The 20737-nt window shown below is 45.5% G+C and overlaps 2 protein-coding genes across 3 annotated transcripts in view; one reads left to right on the top strand and one right to left on the bottom strand.

Annotated features, from left to right (window-relative positions):
• Nucleotides 1-20737, bottom strand: part of MTOR (mechanistic target of rapamycin kinase) — a 125223-nt gene that overhangs the window by 58511 nt on the left and 45975 nt on the right. For both annotated transcript variants that reach the window (XM_052654066.1, XM_052654067.1), the window contains exons 27-28: nucleotides 18262-18424; nucleotides 18001-18146 (exon numbers count right to left, since the gene is read on the bottom strand). In XM_052654066.1, coding sequence (XP_052510026.1) covers nucleotides 18001-18146; nucleotides 18262-18424 — 309 coding nt within the window. The remainder of the gene's footprint in view (nucleotides 1-18000; nucleotides 18147-18261; nucleotides 18425-20737) is intronic.
• On the top strand, nucleotides 6753-11509 carry ANGPTL7 (angiopoietin like 7). Its single transcript, XM_052654068.1, has 5 exons — nucleotides 6753-7122; nucleotides 9377-9477; nucleotides 10061-10255; nucleotides 10939-11137; nucleotides 11340-11509. Exons 1-5 carry the CDS (start codon nucleotides 6753-6755, stop codon nucleotides 11507-11509), a joined length of 1035 nt encoding a protein of 344 aa, XP_052510028.1.

Here is a 20737-nt window from a genome sequence, read left to right as displayed (position 1 = left end):
ATGGTGACTGCAGCCATGAAATTAAAAGACGCTTACTCCTTGGAAGAAAAGTTATGACCAACCTAGATAGCATATTCAAAAGCAGAGACATTACTTTGCCGACTAAGGTCCGTCTAGTCAAGGCTGTGGTTTTTCCTGTGGTCATGTATGGATGTGAGAGTTGGACTGTGAAGAAGGCTGAGTGCCGAAGAATTGATGCTTTTGAACTGTGGTGTTGGAGAAGACTGTTGAGAGTCCCTTGGACTGCAAGGAGATCCAACCAGTCCATTCTGAAGGAGATCAACCCTGGGATTTCTTTGGAAGGAATGACGCTAAAGCTGAAACTCCAATACTTTGGCCACCTCATGCAAAGAGTTGACTCATTGGAAAAAACTCTGATGCTGGGAGGGATTGGGGGCAGGAGGAGAAGGGGATGACCGAGGATGAGATGGCTGGATGGCATCACGGGCTCGATGGACTTGAGTCTGGGTGAACTCCGGGAGATGGTGATGGACAGGGAGGCCTGGCGTGCTGCGATTCATGGGGTCGCAAAGAGTCGGACACGACTGAGCGACTGAACTGAACTGAACTGAGACCTAAGACTTAGAAGTCCTTCAGATACTGCTTCCTAAATCCTCAAGCCAGATGAGCCCTCCTGGGCATTTAATATGAATGCATTACAATGTTAAGAAATTCCAATGTTCTAAGCCACCAACTTCCAGTTAAAAATCTTGTTTGGCAACTACAAAGAGCCACTGTCCTGGTGGACTCAAGAAAACAAAGCAAGAAGTAAAAGCTTCCTGGCTTTCTCCCACAGCCCCTTTCTCTGGAATACAAGGGCCTGGGGGCCCGGTGCCCCTTCACCCCTCCAGCTTTCATTCCGGCTACCACTCCTCTTCCTTCTCGCCCCCCATGCCATTCTTGACTACTTAGGCTGTATAACCCAGGCTTTTCCTACAGCTACACTTTGCCTCAGGATGTTCTCTCCAATCTCTGGCTACTTCTTCCTTAAAAAACAAAAAGAAAAAGAAAAACACCACAAACTCTCGGTATCGGGCTGTCCAGAACCTCATCTGGGTTGGGTATTCCCCTTCTGCTGTGTCCTCCACTCCAGCCTGTCAAACAGCCCTGAAGTTCAGCTGTCTGTCTCTCCAACTAGCCTGTGAGACACGTGAAGCTTCAAATTCCTAAAAGGGGTCAGAGACAGACTTTTTTTGCTAAGTGCTATAATTACATGGTAGACTCTAAGAGGAAGCCTGAAAGAAATGGTTTCTGATAAGTCCAGGGTGCACTCTTGGGTGCATGGTGATCTCAGTCATGTTTGACTCTTTGAGACTCCATGGACTGTAGCCTGCCAGGCTCCTCTGTCCAGGGGATTTTCCAGGCAAGAATACTGGAATGGGTAGCCATTCCCTTCTCTAGATCTTTCCGACCAAGGGATCAAACCCACGTCTCCTGCGTCTCCTGCATCGGCAGGCAGATTCTTTATCACTGTGCCATGTGGGAAGCCCACACCCTAGGTATGAGAGGCAAACTAGGAGGCTTAGGGAAGAGGTGGCCATACCTTCTGTGACGCACTTAGGCTTTGGGCTGAGAAAGAAATAAGACTAAGTGGTAGATAGGTCAGGATTAAATGGCCACATGTAGAAAGGCAGCTGTGGCTCATTAGAAGACTTCAAAAGTAAAACATGACCATGAGCACACAATTCAACTAAGAACAAGGCAGGTTCTTCTGAGATGTATTCATTCAACAAACTGGGAGTCTGGCACTGAGGGCAGCTATCCCTCCCTCACCAGTTAGGAAGCATGGTATAAGAGCAGGCTGGGGCAGGAATACACTGAAAAACAAGGAGTCTCTCCAATAGGAACATTTTCAAGAAAATGAGATAGTAAGTCCACACTGGGGTAGAAGGAAAGACCACCTCTAGGCCCCTCTGAGCTTTGGACTCCCCAGGCTGCTCAGACACCTCCAGTCCTTGGTGCCAGCCCAAGGTGGCACAGCCAAGAATGTAAGATTGATTGGTTGGTTGGTTGGTTTTTTTGGCTGTGCCCTGTGGCATGCAGGATCTTAGTTCTCTGACCAGGGATTAAACCCTGGTCATTTAGAGCACAGAGTCTTAACCACTGGCCTGCCCGGGAAATCCCCATAAGCTTTATTTTCATAAACATCTTTCCCAGGAGCACCAAGCTGACCCTCTTTCACCACCAGAAAAATGGAGAACAGGAAAAACTGTACAGTGTCCAACCCAGGTTTTCCATATTTTCTTAATTAATTTCCATTTCTTATGGCCACTTTGTTCACTGAAGGGCAAAGAAAGGATTAAAAGCCTCTCAGAGAAGGGAAAACCACTCTAGTCTTCCACATTTGTTCTGGTTTTCTCTACTGGCTTAGCTGTACTCAAAACAAGGACTTATTTTTCCTTCTTTTAGAAATTGAGAATCTAGGACATTTAGGGTTGTGGATGTTTTGGAGAATAGATCTTCTGGCATGGGATATATGCCTAATTAGCTATTTTTCTCAAAGGAGCAGGGCCGGCGGGGATTGAGATTTGGGCAGTTTAGATAATTTAAGAAAATCTTCAAATAAAAAAACTTCTGTCTCCAACTTTTATGCCTTATGTTAGAAGTAAGTTTCCAGAAAAGAGATGTCAGAGAGGAGGTGCTCATGCTAAAAGTTCCTACCTGTCCTGGAAAGGACTGTTCCATGGGTTGCTAATATGAATGACTTCAGAGTGCCTGAAGAACTATGGACAGAGGTTCCTGACACTGTACAGGAGGCAGTGATCAAGACCATCCCCAAGAAAAAGAAGTACAAAAAGGCAAAATGGTTATCTGAAGAGGGCTTACAAATAGCTGTGAACAGAAGAGAAGCAAAAGGCAAAGGAGAAAAGGAAAGATATACCCATTTGAATGCAGAGTTCCAAAGAACAGCAAGGAGAGATAAGAAAGCCTTCCTCAGCGATCAATACAAAGAAATAGAGGAAAACAATAGAATGGGAAAGTCTAGAGATCTCTTCAAGAAAATTAGAGATACCAAGGGAACATTTCATGTTTTATTGAGCCCAAAGATGGGCTCAATAAAGGACAGACATGGTATGGACCTAATAGAAGCAGAAGATACTAAGAAGAGATGTTTAAGAAGAATACACAGAAGAACTATGCAAAAAAGATCTTCACAACCCAGATAATCACAATGGTGTGATCACCAACCTAGAGCCAGACATTCTGGAATGTGAAGTCAAGTGGGCCTTAGGAAGCATCACTATGAACAAAGCTAGTGGAGGTGATGGCATTCCAGTTGAGCTATTTCATATCCTAAAAGATGATGCTAGTAAAGTACTGCATTCACTATGCCAGTAAATTTGGAAAACTCAGCAGTGGCCGCAGGACTGGAAAAAGTCAGTTTTCATTCTAATCCCCAAAAAAGGCAATGCCAAAGAATGCTTAAACTACTGCACAATTGCATCCATCTCACACACTAGTAAAATAATGCTCAAGATTCTCCAAGCCAGGTTTCAACAGTATGTGAACAGTGAACTTCCAGATGTTCAAGCTGGATTTAGAAAAGGCAGAGGAACCAGAGATCAAATTACCAACATCTGTTGGATCATGGAAAAACCAAGAGAGTTCCAGAAAAATATCTACTTCTGCTTTTTTGACTATGCCATAACCTTTGACTCTGGGGACCACAAGAAACTGTGGAAAATTCTTAAAGAGACAGGAATACCAGACCACCTGTCCTGTCTCTTGAGAAACCTGTATGCAGGTCAGGAGGCAACAGTTAGAACAGGACATGAAACAACAGACTGGTTCCAAATTGGGAAAGGAGTATGTCAAGGCTGTATATTGTCACCCTACTTACTTAACTTATAAGCAGAGTACATCATGATAAATGCTGGGCTGGATGAAACACAAGCTGGAATCAAGGTTGCCGGGAGAAATATCAATAACCTCGATATGCAGATGACACCACCACCCTTATGGCAGAAAGTGAAGAAGAACTAAAGAGCCTCTTGATGAAAGTGAAAAAGGAGAGTGAAAAAGTTGGCTTAAAGCTCAACATTCAGAAAACTAAGATCATGGAATGTGGTTCCATCACTTCATGGCATATAGATGGGGAAACAGTGGAAGACTATTTTCTTGGGCTCCAAAATCACTGCAGATGGTGACTGCAGCCATGAAATTAAGACACTTGCTTCTTGGAAGAAAAGCTATGACCAACCTGGACAGTATATTAAAAAGCAAAGACATTACTTTGCCAACAAAGGTCCGTCTAGTCAAAGCTATGTTTTTTCCAGTAGTCATGTATGGATGTGAGAGTTGGACTATAAAGAAAGCTGAGCACCAAAGAATTGATGCTTTTTGAACTGTGGTGTTGGAGAAGACTCTTGAGAGTCCCTTGGACTGCAAGGAGATCCAACCAGTCCATCCTAAAGGAAATCAGTTCTGAATATTCATTGTAAGGACTGATGCTGAAGCTGAAACTCCAATACTTTGGACACCTGATACAAGGAACTGACTCACTGGGAAAGACCCTGATGCTGGCAAAGATTGAGGGCAGGAGAAGGGGACGACAGAGGATGAGATGGTTGGATGGCATTACCAATTCGATGGATAGGAGTTTGAGTAAACTCCAGGAGTTGGTGATGGACAGGAAGGCTTGCACGCTGTGGTCCATGGGGTCGCAGAGTCGGACACGACTGAGCGACTAAACGACTAAACTGAACTGATTCATTTTCTGCCCAGATATGAAAATCTATTCATAACATTTTTCTGTTTGGGCAGGGGAAGTGGCTACCGGAAAGAATAACAGAAAGTTGGCTAGAAAGCCGCAAAGCACCTTTCTTCCAGGGTGTTCTCTACCAAGATGGCAGGGTCATGTGTGATGCCGCACAGGAGTGTGTGACACATGGTTTGAGCTCAGGGTCGTCTGCTGGGTAGGAGATCATCTTGAAGATGCCAGTGGAGTTTAGCAGACCCTAGTGAACCTGGTGGTTGTGGCCAGGTTCACCACAGTGAAGTGAACACCATGAGCTAAGGCTGCCACAGCCAGACATATGCCAAGAGAGGGCAGGGGTGGGCTGATGGCGCCAATGCTGAACAAGTCCTTCTGAGCAGAGTGACAACTGCCACAGGGCGCCAGCAGCACCCTCACTCCTAGGCAGGCACAGAGATCCACTCCTGCTTTTTTATTTACAGGGGGAAAAAAATAGTGTCTGGTACTCCAGCTGCCTCAAAAGAAATGACTTTCTGAGAAGCAGAAGCCCTGACTAGAAAAGGGCTCTGGGGGTCATGGCAGGAAGGAGGGCCTGAGGCCAGGCCTCACGCTCATGTGTGAAGGGCCCACACAGAATAGCCACAGAACACACAACAACTGTGCCTGGAAATGACAAGCGTATGTTCCAAAGACAGTTACCATGTACAGAGACAGGGACCTCTGTTTACATTCTTAGTGAAAAGTTCATTTTAAAGATTTAAAATGTGCTGAAAACCCAGTCTTTTTTCCCATTTGTTTTCAAAGGAGGAATCTCCTTTAAATACAGGACACAAAAGATTACAATATCCCTATTTTCAGGGATATAGATCATATATAATGAATCTGGAAACCATATTCCACAGGAAAAGGGAAATGAGACTCGAGACGTGCATTATTAGGCCATGGGGATTCTTTGCTCTACGTTTTAACTTTCCAGGTTTAGAACCTGGGCTGTGGCTGGGCCTGTTTCTTGCTCTGCCTGAAAACCATGGACATGCGGATGCCCACGCAGGTAACAAGTCCTGTAGGGATCATGCCCTGTGTTTCTGCCCCACTGTCATCGCTGACACACCTGTACCAAGAGGCTAACACTGGCCCACTCCTTATTGAAGGAGAAAATATGTAAAAAGACAGACAACTGGGTAAACCCTGTGAGTACAAAGCCCTTTTTCACTTCCGAAAAACTTTACGCTATCCTCCTATTTCTAAAACTTTTTCTAGGTTGGAAATATTCAAATGAGACATGGCATTAGATCCTAGCCAAAAGAGGGTTTTGTAAAACACTGAATGCTGATCAGAGAAAGGAATAACCAGCCTTGTTAAAAGCATACTCAGAAGGATGCCAAAATAGACTAGAGCTGTGTATCAACAGCATGGATTGCATTAACAGGTCTCCCGGGGTGAGCGGAGTCTTATCCCCACTCTCTTTGCCTACCTTGTGCTCACCCCGTGGTTATGTAACCTTTAGAATGGAATCTGGAAACTCTTCTGACCCTGCCCTGCTCACTGATAGAGCTGAGCCAGTGGCTGGCAGGGGCACAATCTAATAGGCAAAACTGGAAACATACAAACTGAGCCCTCTGGTCTCAGCCCAGAGACTGTGCAGGCAGGGAAAGAAAGACGCGCCCCTGTCTCTCCCCTCCCCTCCTCTGGCCTAAGTTTGCACTGACTTCACCCGACAGGCACCTGACCCTCCCAGATGAGCTGGGAGGGGCTAAAGCGCCATGCTCGGCCATGGTAGGGGTGGAGGTGCAGCAGCACACGATATTTAAGATGCTCAGTTTGTTGAGCATTCAGACTTGGGAAGAAAAGCTACAGCCTACCCAACTGAGCTGCACTTTCAGAAACGCAAGTTTTGAGAAAGGCTAAGAAAGAGCAAGGAGAGAGAGAACAGCAAAGTGTTAAGTCCATCACGAGTGAAAGTCTTAGGTTTTAATCTGCCACAGCTTTGCACATCTCAGCTGGGCATAGCTAGGTTCCCCCGAGGAAGAGCCTTCCTCACCCAGGCCCACGAAAGATGCTGAAAAAGACTCTCTCGGCCGTGGCGTGGCTCTGCATTTTCCTCGTGGCCTTTGTCAGCCACCCAGTTTGGCCACAGAAGCCCCCTAAGCGCAAGACCCCGGCAGAGCTCACCGCAGCCACCTGCTGTGAGGAGGCAAAGGCGCTCCAGGCCCAGATCACCAACCTGAGCAGCCTGCTGAGCGACCTGGGCAAGAAGCAGGAGAGGGACTGGGTCAGCGTGGTCATGCAGGTGATGGAGCTGGAAAGCAGCGCCAAGAGCATGGAGACGCGGCTCACTGAGGCCGAGAGCAAGTACTCCGAGATGAACAACCAGATCAGCATCATGCAGCTGCAGGCAGCGCAGACGGTCACCCAGACCTCGGCAGGTAAGGAGGATGCAGCCTCACGCTGCTCGCCACCTCCCGCTCACACAGCTGAGTGCCTCCTGTCTGCAGCCCTGCTTCTAGGTGATGTGATCAGAATGCTCCCTGGGGTTTCTCATGGAATTTAGTTTCTTGGGTATGCGCCACCAGCTCTAGTTTCTCTTTTGCAAAGGCTTACAAAGTATTTCTTTTGATTTCTAAGATGCTGTAAATTTACCCAGGTCTCTCTTTACTCCTGCAATGTTTCGGCATACTGAAGGTATGAATCGCCGTCCTGGAGCACAGAGAGATCAGGCGGTCTGCCCAGAGTCACACAGGAAGTCTTAGAGCTCACGTATTCCCGATTAGTCCATTTTCTTGCCCAGAGCTGATCAGCTGTCCCCTCAGTCCCAACAAAGTAGGAACAAACACCAAAATCATAACATCTCTAGAAGCAAAGTTATTACCAAAAACAGTTTCCTCGGGTTCCTGGGATTTAGTGGGCTGGGCAATAATGGAACTTGGTTGTCCTACTGGCCAATCTCACTCTTCTCATTGGCTCAGAATTAAGTGCACAGACACTGCCCAGGGCATCTAAGGAGTCCTTTGTGTTAAAAAAGGACTGGTTCCTCAAGATTCCTCAATTCTACATTTCTATTTCTTTTCCCCCAAAATCTCAACATTGTCCCTAGTCATACAGGAAAATGCAATGCTGAAATTTGCATTTTTTAGTAGGCCCAAAATAAGATACGTTTACTACTCTTTTCTTTTGCAAAACAATTCTTAGTTTCTAGTTAGCTTGGCTCAGACAGGCCAGGAGAATTCGTTTAGACAGAAATGTGGTTTTCTGAAAATATCAGCAAATTACTAGCTACAGGGAGCAGAGTCTATAGATATGTCGCTTCTTACTGACACAAGAACAGAGTAAGTCACTGGCAATCCTTAGTCCAAATGAAGAAAAAGTTTTAACTGGAAATTAAGCCTAAAAATTTTGTGCAAATCGCTTTCTCAGTATGTACTTCCTGATCCTCAGCTTGGGACGAGAAAGGTATTTTCAGGCCATTTTTCAGACAAGTGAATCCTGATTTGGGTCTGTGAGATGAAACAGATATGCAGGTGACCAGGGAAGGTAGAGGAACCTGACCTGTACCACCTCCAAACAGGTCAAGGAGCTTCTTGGGCCTTGCTGGGCCTCATCCTCCTACTGCCCAGGCCCTCATTCCTACTTCCCTTCTCTACTAGCAGATGTGGGGGCACCTTTACACTCTGTAAGGAGCTAGCCCCTTGGAGAGAGCAGTAACAGGAAGTGAAGAACTCTGATGGCGAAGACATGGGTCTCCCATTTCCCCTCTGCAAACCACTCTGCCTCAAACAATTCCCACAGTGAAAGAGTCACCGTCTGTGACCGTGTCCTCTTCTCGAAGGCTGAGTGCAGTGGTCACCAAGAAGAGAACTCCCAGGCAGACAGGCAGGGAGCATCTCCTGGCCAGGCAAGGGTTTCTGCTTTCTGGTCCTATTTGGAAAGGCTGTCCCTTCCATAGTGCTCTCTGATATTCAGAACAGGAGACACAATCCCTCGTAAGGCACTAGCCCCGAGGGCAACTGAGGAAACATTAAAATCAACCCCAAAGAGAAAGCCAGCCTGCCCAAAGCTCTCATTTCCTTGTTTTAATAACAGTGCCAGGGGAAGGCCTGCAGGGGTTCCTTAGACTGTCTGCATTTTCATTTGTCGAGCAGTGTTGAATTAAGGTGGAGAAGATAAAATTATAAATCTCTGCTAATAAGGGCTCTGGTAAGCAGTAGCCATTACCTCTGAAAAACAACAAAACAAACAAACAGAAACAATAAAACCAAACCCTCTGAGATCCTCATGACTTATCTGGGAATAGAGGTTTGCTGTCCCAGAAGCTGAATCCATTAAACAGTAGCATCTGTTAGCGGCCCCCATGCATTTTAAAGACTCCAGAATTCATGCCCTAGAACCACAGCAGGATAATTTACTTCAGCACAAACCTTAAACATGTTTGTACTGCTGTGCAACTCAGGTGAAGGGCTTCCCTACCTCTCAGCCCTACCACCAGTGAGGCCAACACACACCTATTCCAGATCTCCTGATATCCATGTCTCCTGAGTCTGGACACTGCACAGGAATGAACACTCCTATGAATTTCGTGGTAGAAGGAAGTCTCCCTTTTAAACTTTCAGTGTAGATGCAGCAGGGGTGCGGCCAGCCCTGGAGCCTGGGCCTGGATGCTCACCCTGTGGCTTACTCCTGCAGATGCCATCTACGACTGCTCATCCCTCTACCAGAAGAACTACCGCATCTCTGGAGTATATAAGCTTCCTCCTGACGACTTCTTGGGCAGCCCTGAACTGGAGGTAAGGCCACCGCAGCCCACTGCCTGGGTTCTGTCATCTCTTCTCTACCCACTCAAAGGCTGGGGACAGCACGGCTAGTCAGTCTAAAGAGCGGGAAACTCAAGACAGGGACACAAGCACACCAAATACCAGAGAGTGATCTAAACATTCCATTTACTAGGGGAAAAAGTCCAAGCATCTGTTTGGCTCCTTCAAATCACTACTAACCAAACACTAATCCTTCTAATGTGGTTAGATCACGTTCTCACCACAACCTACGTGCTGTGAAGTCTCGCCATGGCCTACGGCAGTTACTCTTTGGGGAGGAGAAAACAGAGAACATGTAAGGAGCATGTCAGAGGGCCTGGATGCTTTCCCTTCAAACTCGACGTGCACTTGCTCTCATCCTCGATTTTGATCTTTCTCAGCAAACCACCAGCCTGCCCAGCTTGCCAATACTGGGGAGAATTGCTACCCAGTGAGCCAGAGGCTGTGGAAGGGCATATGTCCATCAACTCTGGGGGCAAGAGAAGGTGAGAAGCCGTGCTCAGGCTTATGCTGCCTGTCTCAGCAGAAACTGACCAGGGCATCCCCTCCGTTCCAGGTGTTCTGTGACATGGAGACTTCAGGTGGCGGCTGGACCATCATTCAGAGACGCAAGAGTGGCCTCGTCTCCTTCTACCGGGACTGGAAGCAGTACAAGCAGGGCTTTGGCAGCATCCGTGGGGACTTCTGGCTGGGCAACGACCACATCCACCGGCTCTCCAGGCGGCCCACCCGGCTGCGTGTGGAGATGCAGGTGAGCACAAGGCGCAGTCCCCAGGACCGGACCAGGGCTGCCACACCCAACTCTGCACAACTACAGGTGTCATTCCTACTCTTTTCTACCGTCAGCTGGGATACTTGCTATGATTGTTTTCCTGCAGGCTGTAGTACAGTTGAGGAAGAATAGGTTTTTTTCTTTTTTACCCCTGTATTTTTCACAAAAGTGAGACTGTAGGTACAGGAGAGGCCAGACTCAGGCCAGAGCAGAGAAATCCAATAGTTAGCTGGGCTGAAAGACTGGTCCCTGCCCTGGCCTGGGGTATAAGGACCTCTGCAAGCAAACCTTATTGATGTCAGTTAGTGATCTTCCTTAAAGGCCCTGAAGCGTCACTATATTCCTAAGTTACTCTTATGACACCTCAGACCAGGATACAGCAAAACTCAGGTCTACACTTCACAGAAAGAGGAAGACAGAATGAAGAGGAAGAGAAAGAGAGACTAATCAAGCCATATGGGGACTCATGAGGGAAGTCTGATCTAGGACTCTTGCTGTCCGATTCCCAGGTTAGTGTGTTAAACTAGAGACAGACAAGTAAAGTCTTGCTACGTTCCCTGCAGTAAGAAGACATATGACTGCAGCTGGAGAGAGAGAAGAGGGGCAGGGTAGTATGACAGGAGGCCCTGCCAGTTTTTCTAAGGCTCTGCCTCCCCTGACAGGACTGGGAGGGCAACATGCGCTACGCCGAGTACAGCCACTTTGTTCTGGGCAACGAACTGAATAGCTACCGCCTCTTCCTGGGGAACTACAGCGGCGACGTGGGGAATGACGCCCTCATCTATCACAACAACACAGCCTTCAGCACCAAGGACAAGGACAACGACAACTGCCTGGACAAGTGTGCCCAGCTCCGCAAAGGTGAGTCAGGGTCTGGAGGGGAGAGTTCAGAGGCAGGGCCACAGTCCTGCTGGAGGAGAAAGAGTGGATTTATAGCTGCCCAGTCAGCTTTCTGGCTTTGTACTCCTTTGTGACACTGACCCTAATGGCTCAGCGCATCCCTGCTGCCCAGGGTGTCAGTGGTCTCTGAGGACACCAGAGCACTGACTGTTTCCCATCGCAGGTGGATACTGGTATAACTGCTGCACAGACTCCAACCTCAATGGCGTCTACTACCGCCTCGGGGAGCACAACAAGCACCTGGATGGCATCACCTGGTATGGCTGGCACGGCTCCAGCTACTCCCTCAAACGAGTGGAGATGAAAATCCGCCCGGAAGACTTCCAGCCATAAAAAGGGGCCTGATCTGGAGGAGGACTGGAGAAACCAGAGGCTGGGAAAAGGGCAGAGGAGGAGAGGGAGGGAGTCTAGAAAGGGGGGGGATGGGAAGTGCCCCATCATCTTCAAGGAGAGGGGGCATCTCTTAGGAGAACAGGACTCTGTGCTGAGAATGTTAAAGTAAGTGGGAGGAGGTATTTAAATGCAACGGGTCCAGACACACACTTCTCAGGGGGCTGGCCTGAGGGGGTTCCCTGCCTGTGATCCCTGACATAGCAGCAGCTTCTCTTTTCCACACAATTTTTCTGTGGAGGAAAAACAATTGTGAGTTCATTTTAGCCATTTTGCCTGAGGCCGAGGTGATGTGAGGGCAGAAAATGAACCATATTCCTTTGATTCTCTTGGGTGTTAGAGAAAGGAGTGAAGGGAGTGGTGGGGGCGAGGGGTTTCTATTTTTAAACCCAATGAAATTATCTTCAGTCTACACACTTTTTTTTTAAAGACAAAAATTGTTCGGCTGGAGGTGAAGGTGGACCCAGGCTGGAATTGACTGGAGGAGGCTCCAGCGTTCTGGGCCTTGCATTGGTCTCTGAGCACCTCCCCTCCATCAGGTGCAGCACTGAGAGGCAGGGAGTAAGCCCAGTGGTGGCAAGAGCTCAGCTGGAGGGGAAGATAAGTCCCTGTGGACGCGAGCACAAAACTGACTTAAAATTTTCTCAGTCAATACAGATACATCTATTTTTATTTACTTTATGAGAAAAGGGATCAAAAAGCTTCCTCTTTTATCTCGTCTATAAAAAAATGGCTGAAACAGGAGAGTAAATGGTACCATGGTTAATAAATAATTCATGCTGCATATAAATAAGCATTTTGCTTTGTAAAAATAAAATACTGTAGTTTGTTTTCAACATTCAGTTTTTTTCTTCCTTCCACAAATCTTGTTCCTTTTTAAATGATTACTATTACCACTGAGGGCATGGTGAAAAGTTTTAAGTGAAAAATCAGAGTGAGCCATGAGAAAGAGACTCGGTGTGCTGCAGTCTTCAGGGATACCCAGGGAGAAGCAGGAAGCCAAAGAGAGAGAAGCAAGGGAGAGAAAGGGCAGCAGGAGCTGGATGAGGTCTGACTCTGGTCTACCCACCTGACCCCCCAGAGGCCGGGGCCACTGCCTGGCTTCAAAATATTCTGCAAAGCAACACTCCTATTTTCTACCTGAGCAAACTTACATACACAGAGGGAAAAAAATATCTTTAGTCATCACAGATGTCAAATAATTTTGACCTTCAGGAAGTAATTTTTCTTTCCCTTGAAGCAGTCAGGGTAAGGTAAGCATAATTCTCTAACTCACTATTTTCTAATGTACCTAGGGTCCTTTGATTGTTGGGAACCCACTTGACCTTAAAACCAAGATCATCAGGATTTTCAAAGAAGTAAAGTGAGTAGAGAAAAAGTATACTGAAGCAGGCAAGGGATCTGAGATGCTCAGAAGCGGGCACAGTACTGCTTAGAGAGAGGAGAAAATGATTAGGAGATGAAGAGAAGGAAGAACACAAGATGCTGGGGGCAGAAGTAGCTAGTAATTCTCTCTCATAAACTATATACCCCACAACTAAAGAAAACGGAGGCTCTAGGCAACAAGAACTAAAATAAGTAAGTGGGACTACCTCAAACTAAAAAGCTTCCACACAGCAAGGGAAACAATAAAAAAACTGAAAAGACAATCTACAGAATAGGAGAATATCTGTAAACCATAATCCCTGGGTTAATGTTTAAAATATATAACGAACTTACATGACTGAATAGCAAAAAAGCAAATAATCCAGTTTAAAAATGGGCAAAGGACCTAAACAGTTCATTTTTCCAAAGAAGACATTCAAATGGCCAATGGGTACATGGGAAATGCAAAGCATAACCACAGTGAGATACCAACTCACATCTGGGAGGACGGTGATTATTAAAAAGACAAAAGATATTAAGTGCATGCAAGGAACTGGAGAAAAGGGAACTGTTGGTGGGAATGTAAACCAGTATAACCACTATACCAGTCTGGCAGTTTCTCAAAAAACTGCAAACAGAACTACCATGTGATCCAGCAATTTTTCACTTCTGGGTTTATATTCAAAGGAAACAAAAATCACTATCTTGAAGAGATATCTGCACTCCCATGTCCAATGCAGCATTATCCACAATAGCCAAGAGATGGAAACAACCCAAAATGTACTTTGGGCTTTCCTGGTGGCTCAGCGCTAAAGAATCCACCTGTCAATGCAGGAGACATGGGTTCAATTCCTGATTCACGAAGATCGCACATGCCTCAGAGCAACTAAGCCCATGTATCAGAACTACTGAGCCAGTCCTCTAGAGCCTGGGAGCCACAACTGCTGAAGCCCATGCACCCTAGAGTCTGAGCTCTGCAACAAGAGAAGCCACTGCAATGAGAAGTCTGCGCACCGCCATGCAGAGTAGCCCCAGCTTGCCACAACTGGAGAAAAGCCCGCACAGCAACAAAAACCCAGCACAGCCAAAAACAAATAAATAAATAGCACGTGTGTGTGTACATATATACACACACATATAATATAAACAATGGACTATTATTCAGCCACAAAGAAAGAAATTCTTCCATTTGTGACAACATAGATGAATCTGGAGGGTATTATGCTAAGTAAAATAAGACAGAGAAAGACAAAAAACGTATAGTATCACACATGCAAAATCATGTTTTTAAAAGTGATTGCATAAAAATGGAGACTAGAATGGTTGTTGTCAAGAGACAGGAGAATGGGGGAATGTGGAGATACAGGTCAAAGGGCACAAACTTTCAGTTATGAGTAAGTTTTTAGGATCTAATGTACAGCATGGTGACTATAGCTAACAAAACAGTTTTGTATATCTGAAATCTGCTGACAGTAGATCTTAAGCATTCTCACCACACATAAAAAATTCAGCCATGTGAGGTGGTTATGTTAATCTTAGTAATCATTCTATAACACATATCAAATCATTATGATATACAATTATATTTGTAAATCATTCCTCAAGATAGTTGGGGGGGACAAAGTACCTATATTATATTAATCAAAACCTACAGTTCCTGAAATTGACTCATATTTATATAGATATGAAATTGAATAACTAAAATAAAAACCTTTTTGTGGCAAGGTTAATGTCAAAAAAAAAAAAAGTCACCGTAAGAAAACAAAAACCAAAACACTGAAGCTCAAACTCAGCATCTGTGGTTTACCTCACCCTTCTGGGAAAATGTCTGAGAGATGAGGGAAAGCAGGTGGAAGGAAAACAGAACGTAACCCACAGAGGTGCAGGTTCTGACAGTAATGCTCACTTTTAAAGCATTCTGTCTAGGGCAGAGTGACATGGATTCCAAGGACTTGAAGGTGAGCACAGCACAGCCTCTGCCTTCAAGAGGACAGAACCACAAAAAGGAGAGCTCAGCTCTCCTGAAGGTAAAGAGCACTGTGTTCTGACACACCCTCCAGGGTGTGTGAGAGAGGGTACAAAGGATGTGAAAGAGAACAGGACTGACGGGCAGTTGGCAGAGCTGATGCCAATTGTAAGCACTGGAATTTTCTCAATCAGAAAGTTTTCTTAAAATGGGATAACATGTCAGGGGCTGGGCAGTGAGAGCACCAGTTTTGATCAGACCCTGTCTTCTACTTCGGGTGGAGAAGGAGAACCAGGTGCTGTGGACAGAATCTGCGTCTCCCTGATGTACCCCTCAACCCTCCATTCATATTTTGAAGGCTAATTCCCAATGTGATGGCATTTGGAGATGGGAGCCTTTGGGAGGGGATTAGGCCATGAGTGTGGAGCTCTCATGAAAGGGATTAGTGCCTTTATAAAAAGACCCCAGGAGGACACAAAGAGCAACCAACGTCCCAGAAGAGGGTCTTGCCAGAACCCAACCATGCTGGTACCCTGATTTTGGACTTCCCAGCTTCTACATTTTTCTCCTAACTGTGAAAAATAAATGATGTTCAAGCCACCCGGCCTATGGTAATTTGTTACACAGTCCTGAATGAACTAACAATGAGCAGGACACCAGATCTTATCCTAATGCTAATACACTAAGTAAAAACTGTGCACATGCCTAAGTACAGGAGCACGTGTGTTTCAAAGTACCTAAATACTCATTTAACTCTCTGCTCCCCAAGTAAGCAGTTATACTCACTGATATATACAGCTTTGAGAGGTTGCTGGCCCCAGTTTGGGGATTACATGTGGATTTAATGTGTCCTAGAGCAGGTGGATAAAAATTTCAACAGGTAGGACGACAGACTGATCCAGTAGCAAGAGAACAGTACTGTCAGCACAGCACAGCTTTTTATAACAAAAATAAAAACTAAGAATCAACTGTGCAAAGACGTTTCTGTGTACGATTAATCTGATTGCTTCAAAAAGAATTTAAGGCTGTTGACTCAAACGTGTATACTAAACTTTAAAATAAATGACAAATGCTAAAGAGAAAGTAACAGAAGGAAAAATAAAATTAGAGAGGGGAGTTGGGCAGTAGAAAAAACAGGTAAGATGTCTGCATTGTGATACAGGTGGGCCAAGAATTGAGCTTTGAGCTCTCTAGCAGCCACTGTGAGGAAGGGAACACAACCTCTTACTGAACAGCAATGCCTCCAAGACAAAACCATAGTCACGGAGGAGGGTCTGGGCCATGGGAGGAGTGTCTGTCAGGACTGGGGTAGTGCTGAGAGCAACTTCTGGATAAGCAGCTTAAGGATGTTTCTTAAAACTTTCTTCACTGAATATGACGGCATAACGTGGCAATGGTGCTGAGAAAAAGCAGTTTTACAAATTCAGCAGGAAGAGCTACAAGCAAAAAAAAAAGGATGGGTGTTGGGAAGATACAGGAAACCAACCGAAGGGTTGAGCTGAGCTGAACCTGAACTAGTTGAGCTGAACCAGACCTGGAACCAACCAGAGTGTAGAGGCCCTGGCTTCACTGGGACCAGAGGTTTTTGTTTGTTTTCTTAAAGCCAGTATCAATCTGCAGGGAATTCCAAGGATATACTTTCAATTACTGGAGAAGGAAATGGCAACCCATTCCAGTATTCTTGCCTGGGAAATCCCATAGACAGAGGAGCCTGGCAGGCTATAGTCCAGAGGATCGCAAAAGTCAGGAACAACTCAGTGACTCAACAGCAACATTTTCAATTCCACTGGCTTTAAGAAGTTAAATGACCTTCTGAAACACTTTTCCAGGCCTCTGACTACATCTTCTACTACATATCTGCATAAACACTAATGCTTCAGTGATTGTCTCAAATATGGAAAAAATATGGGTTGGATGAGGGAAGTTTCAGAGAGGTATCAAACAGGAAAAGGCAAGCGAGGAAATTAATGTGCAAAAACTACTTACTGTTGAGTCACAATATCCAGCTATGGGGTCTTCTTCCAGTTTTGAAGCAAGATTGCATTATATAAGCCAGAGACGGAAGGAAGGAAGGAAGGTGTCCGCTTCTGCCTAATTTGAAACAGGCCTACCCACAGGATGGCACATTTATAACCATTCCTGTGTGGTATTTTAGAAATCAGCAATCTCTCCAAGTCCAATTTATTTGGGCAAAAACACGCTTCTATTTCTGTCTTTTTGGTCACTTTGTAAAGCACTCAAAGGAACAGAGTTTAGCATGTACTCAAAAGCAGAGCTAGCAGAGGACTTGGTTATTTGATTATCCTTACAAATGAAGGCAGCGCCACTCACAGCAGGCTGTTTCAGCCACAGTGGAGGTCCTGATTAGCTGCATGAGTTTTCCTAAACTATCTGTAGTGAAATAATCTACCATGTTAGCATTTACATGAAGATAATTAGATCTCGGAGTTAATATTCTCCAATAATCACTAGGGGAAGTAAACAATTCTCTAGGAGCTGTGGAGCTAACATTTAAGGCTGCTTGTAATTTCATAACAGTGAAAAATTTATTAAACAACCTATTTTTTCCATACCCAGAAGACTCAAAACAACCTTATGAGAGAACATAAGCAAATGAGAGGAAAAGACCACTGGATTTCAGACATGGCTCTGCCTTTTACATTCATAGAACTCCACAGAGGAAGGCTCAGGTACCAACATATTTAGTCAATAAAACCCTAGCCTGCCTGTGGGTGGTCTCTGAGGTACAGAAATCAGCTCCTATTCCCAAGCCAGAGAGTGCGGTCTAACCCAGACATAAAATCTATCTTTCCTAGGCTGCTCTGGTCACAGAAGTGCTTTAGGCTGATTTCATCAGGACAAGTAAGCACAGGTTGGAAAAGAACAGGAGCCCAGGTGCTAAGGGTCAACAGAAGTGACAATTCTGGCTAGAGTACCAGGAAAGGCCACCTGCGACCACAACTCGTTCACTCGTGTGGCAGACCCGACGGCAGACTGAATAGAGCAGAGGTCTCCAAGGGCCTCCAGGGCACTGGCACCAGGCAGTGGGAGAAGAGAGGTCATGTGAAATGCAGGCATCAAAGAGAAAGGGTCTATGGCCTACCTGATGAGAGACTCGAGGATGGCGGGGGTGGGACCTTTCTGGAACTCCAGTTCTTTGTAGTGCAGCGCTTTGGCATATGCTCGGCACTTGGCAGCCCTCTCGCCCAGCAGGACAATGCCATTGTCATCTCTCAAAGGCAGGGGGCCCTGGAGGAGAGCAGAACCCCACAGCATAGGAAACAAATGGCAGACAGGGCACAGGCCAGAGTGGGTTGTGCGGTGCTTCCCCTCCTCCCACCAGCTGGCTCCCTGACAGGCTCACCTTGTCACTGTGTTCCATGAATTCAGCCAAATTTAAGAGGGTTTGCGTGACTTCTGCGATGTCCTGGGAGGTGAGGGCCAACTCGATGCTTCTGATGAGCTCATCCTGCTGGTCCTCATTCAGCTCAGACCAGCAGGACACAAATGCAGCATTAAAGAGATCCCTGAAGGCAGACAGGAGTGGAGACAAATGTTGGAAATGCCCCTCCTGCCTCTGATGGGTGCCACAAAGCCACAACTTAACAAGCTACTCCTGGCACTGATAATGGTTGTACAGGATAAGGCAGTCCAACAGAACTTGCTGGAAATGGTCTCTATCTTCACTGGTCAATGAGCACTTGAACAGTGGTTAAGTGTGACTAAGGAACTGAATTTTAAGGTTTAGTTACTTTTAATTAACCTAAATTGAAATAAGCACATGTGGGTAGTGACTTCAATTTTTCAGCACAGGTCCAGGGAAAACTGTGGGGGCAGGACGGAGTGGGAGAAAGAAGAGCAAAACAAAATGACTTGTGTCTCCACAGTGTTTGCATCACTCTTTTTCATTGGAGGGGATGGACAGAAAGAGAATTTTAACATAGAAGCTGACATAACAGATTCAGTTAACATTCATCTTCAAATGATTCTTGGGATGTTTCTTCTCAGGCAATGTCCAAACTAAGATCAGAAGTAGCATCTGCTACTGCTTTTCAAAACATAAGCAGAACTCTTAGTTGGGTGGTCATAAACAAAGTGACAACAGAGCTTAAGAAACTAGATGCATCAGGAAACAGAACCGAACTCCGTAAGTCTTAAAACATTCCCTAAGCCAAACCTCTAACAGCTAGGGCCTTGGGAAGACCTGGGAGCAGGGGTACCATTCCCAGGATCACGACAACTATTTAAGACCACTGCAGCACCAGCTTCCCTGGTACCTCAGAGGTTAAAGCATCTGCCTGCAATGCAGGAGACCAGGGTTTGACCCCTGGATCAGGAAGATCCCCTGGGGAAGGAAATGGCAACCCACTCCAGTATTCTTGCCTGGAGAATCCCACGGACGGAGGAGACTGGTAGGCTACAGCCCACTGGGTTGTAAAGAGTCGGACATGACTGAGCGACTTCACTTTCACTTCACTTCGTAGCACCACTTGGGTGGACACATTTGCTACCCCTGACATCTGAACTTCAATCCTACCCTTTCGCTTTTGGTCAATGTGTGGAGAGGGAGTTGGAAACTACAGGATATGCCTGTATAATGTATGGGCTTAAGCACCTGACGCCCATACATCTATTTTTATTTACATACTTACAAGGTTAGATCAGTTCGATGTATACATAATTTTGGAATCTGATGAAAGAAAACAAAATCTGAAATTCATAGGGTAACATGAAGATCAAGAGAAGCCCTGTGTAGATTAAGTAAGCTTTCTGATCTAGGTCCAAGGCTACGGTGGCTCCCAAATGAACATGCTTGGCATTAAGGGGACCGACACATATGTGTGAATTTATCACAAACCTCTTTTGGATGAGGGTGTGCTCAAAAAGGACTTGAAGCAGACGAGAGGAAACACTATTTTTGCATACTACGGAAATAGAGAATGTGAAATCTGCACACTATGGAAACAGAGACTCCCTAGGAACAATTTTTTTTAAGCATTAAAAAATATTTGAAAGAAATCAGATAAACCAAATCATGGCATCCAAGTTAGCAGTCTCAGGGACCATCTCTATTTCTGCTAAACACACTCCAAAGAGCAAACCAGCCATGATGATGAAAGTGAAATGGAATACTTCACTTTTTTGGTTCCTGCTAATGAAAAGATAGCTAGTGAAATCATGCTTCATTACAAATAAGCACTGTCATTGTAGAAAAACTTAGAAAATAAGGAAGAGAAGAAAAAAATTGTTCCTTAAATCCTCCTAGAGATAATCATTATTGTATTACTTTATAATCTTTTTCCTATGTACACATATTTTTAATAGGTGAAATCCCACATTTGCACCATTTTGTATTCCATTTTATTCACTTACATTATACCTATCATTATATATACCTATGTGTTACAACTTTTTATAAACCAAATTTTCAATGACTATTTGAGAGTCACTGTCTAAGATTTACAGTATTTTTAAGGTAAATTCTATTTTCCAAAGATGACTGCAGCACTAGCTCCTGTTCCACACGTTCTTCTAGGATCTTTCCTGCTGCTGCTGCTGCTTAGTCACTTCAGTTGTGTCCGACTCTGTGTGACCCCATGGACAGCAGTCCACCAGGCCCCTCTATCCCCGGGATTCTCCAGGCAAGAATACTGAAGTGGGTTGCCATTTCCTTCTCCAGTGTATGCAGGCACGCTAAGTCACTTCAGTCATGTCCGACTCTGTGCGACCCCAAGGACAGCAGCCCACCAGGCTCCTCTGTCCACAGGATTCTCCAGGCAAGGATGCTGGAGTGGGTTGCCATTTCCTTTTTCCACTCCCCTATAAAAAAGTGGCATCCA

Source organism: Budorcas taxicolor, chromosome 16 (genome assembly GCF_023091745.1).
Source record: "Budorcas taxicolor isolate Tak-1 chromosome 16, Takin1.1, whole genome shotgun sequence".
In the NCBI taxonomy this organism is placed as follows: domain Eukaryota; kingdom Metazoa; phylum Chordata; class Mammalia; order Artiodactyla; family Bovidae; genus Budorcas; species Budorcas taxicolor.
Note: the sequence above shows the minus strand (reverse complement) of the source record. Positions and strands in the feature narration are given on the sequence as shown.

What these genes read in the sequence shown, in the direction of transcription:
- ANGPTL7 (XM_052654068.1), top strand. Translation starts at nt 6,753, where the DNA reads ATGCTGAAAAAGACTCTCTCGGCCGTGGCGTGGCTCTGCATTTTCCTC. An exon ending in TGGGCAGCCCTGAACTGGAG is followed by an intron (nt 9,478 to 10,060) that starts GTAAGGCCACCG and finishes CCTCCGTTCCAG; the next exon opens with GTGTTCTGTGACATGGAGAC. An exon ending in GTGTGCCCAGCTCCGCAAAG is followed by an intron (nt 11,138 to 11,339) that starts GTGAGTCAGGGT and finishes TTCCCATCGCAG; the next exon opens with GTGGATACTGGTATAACTGC.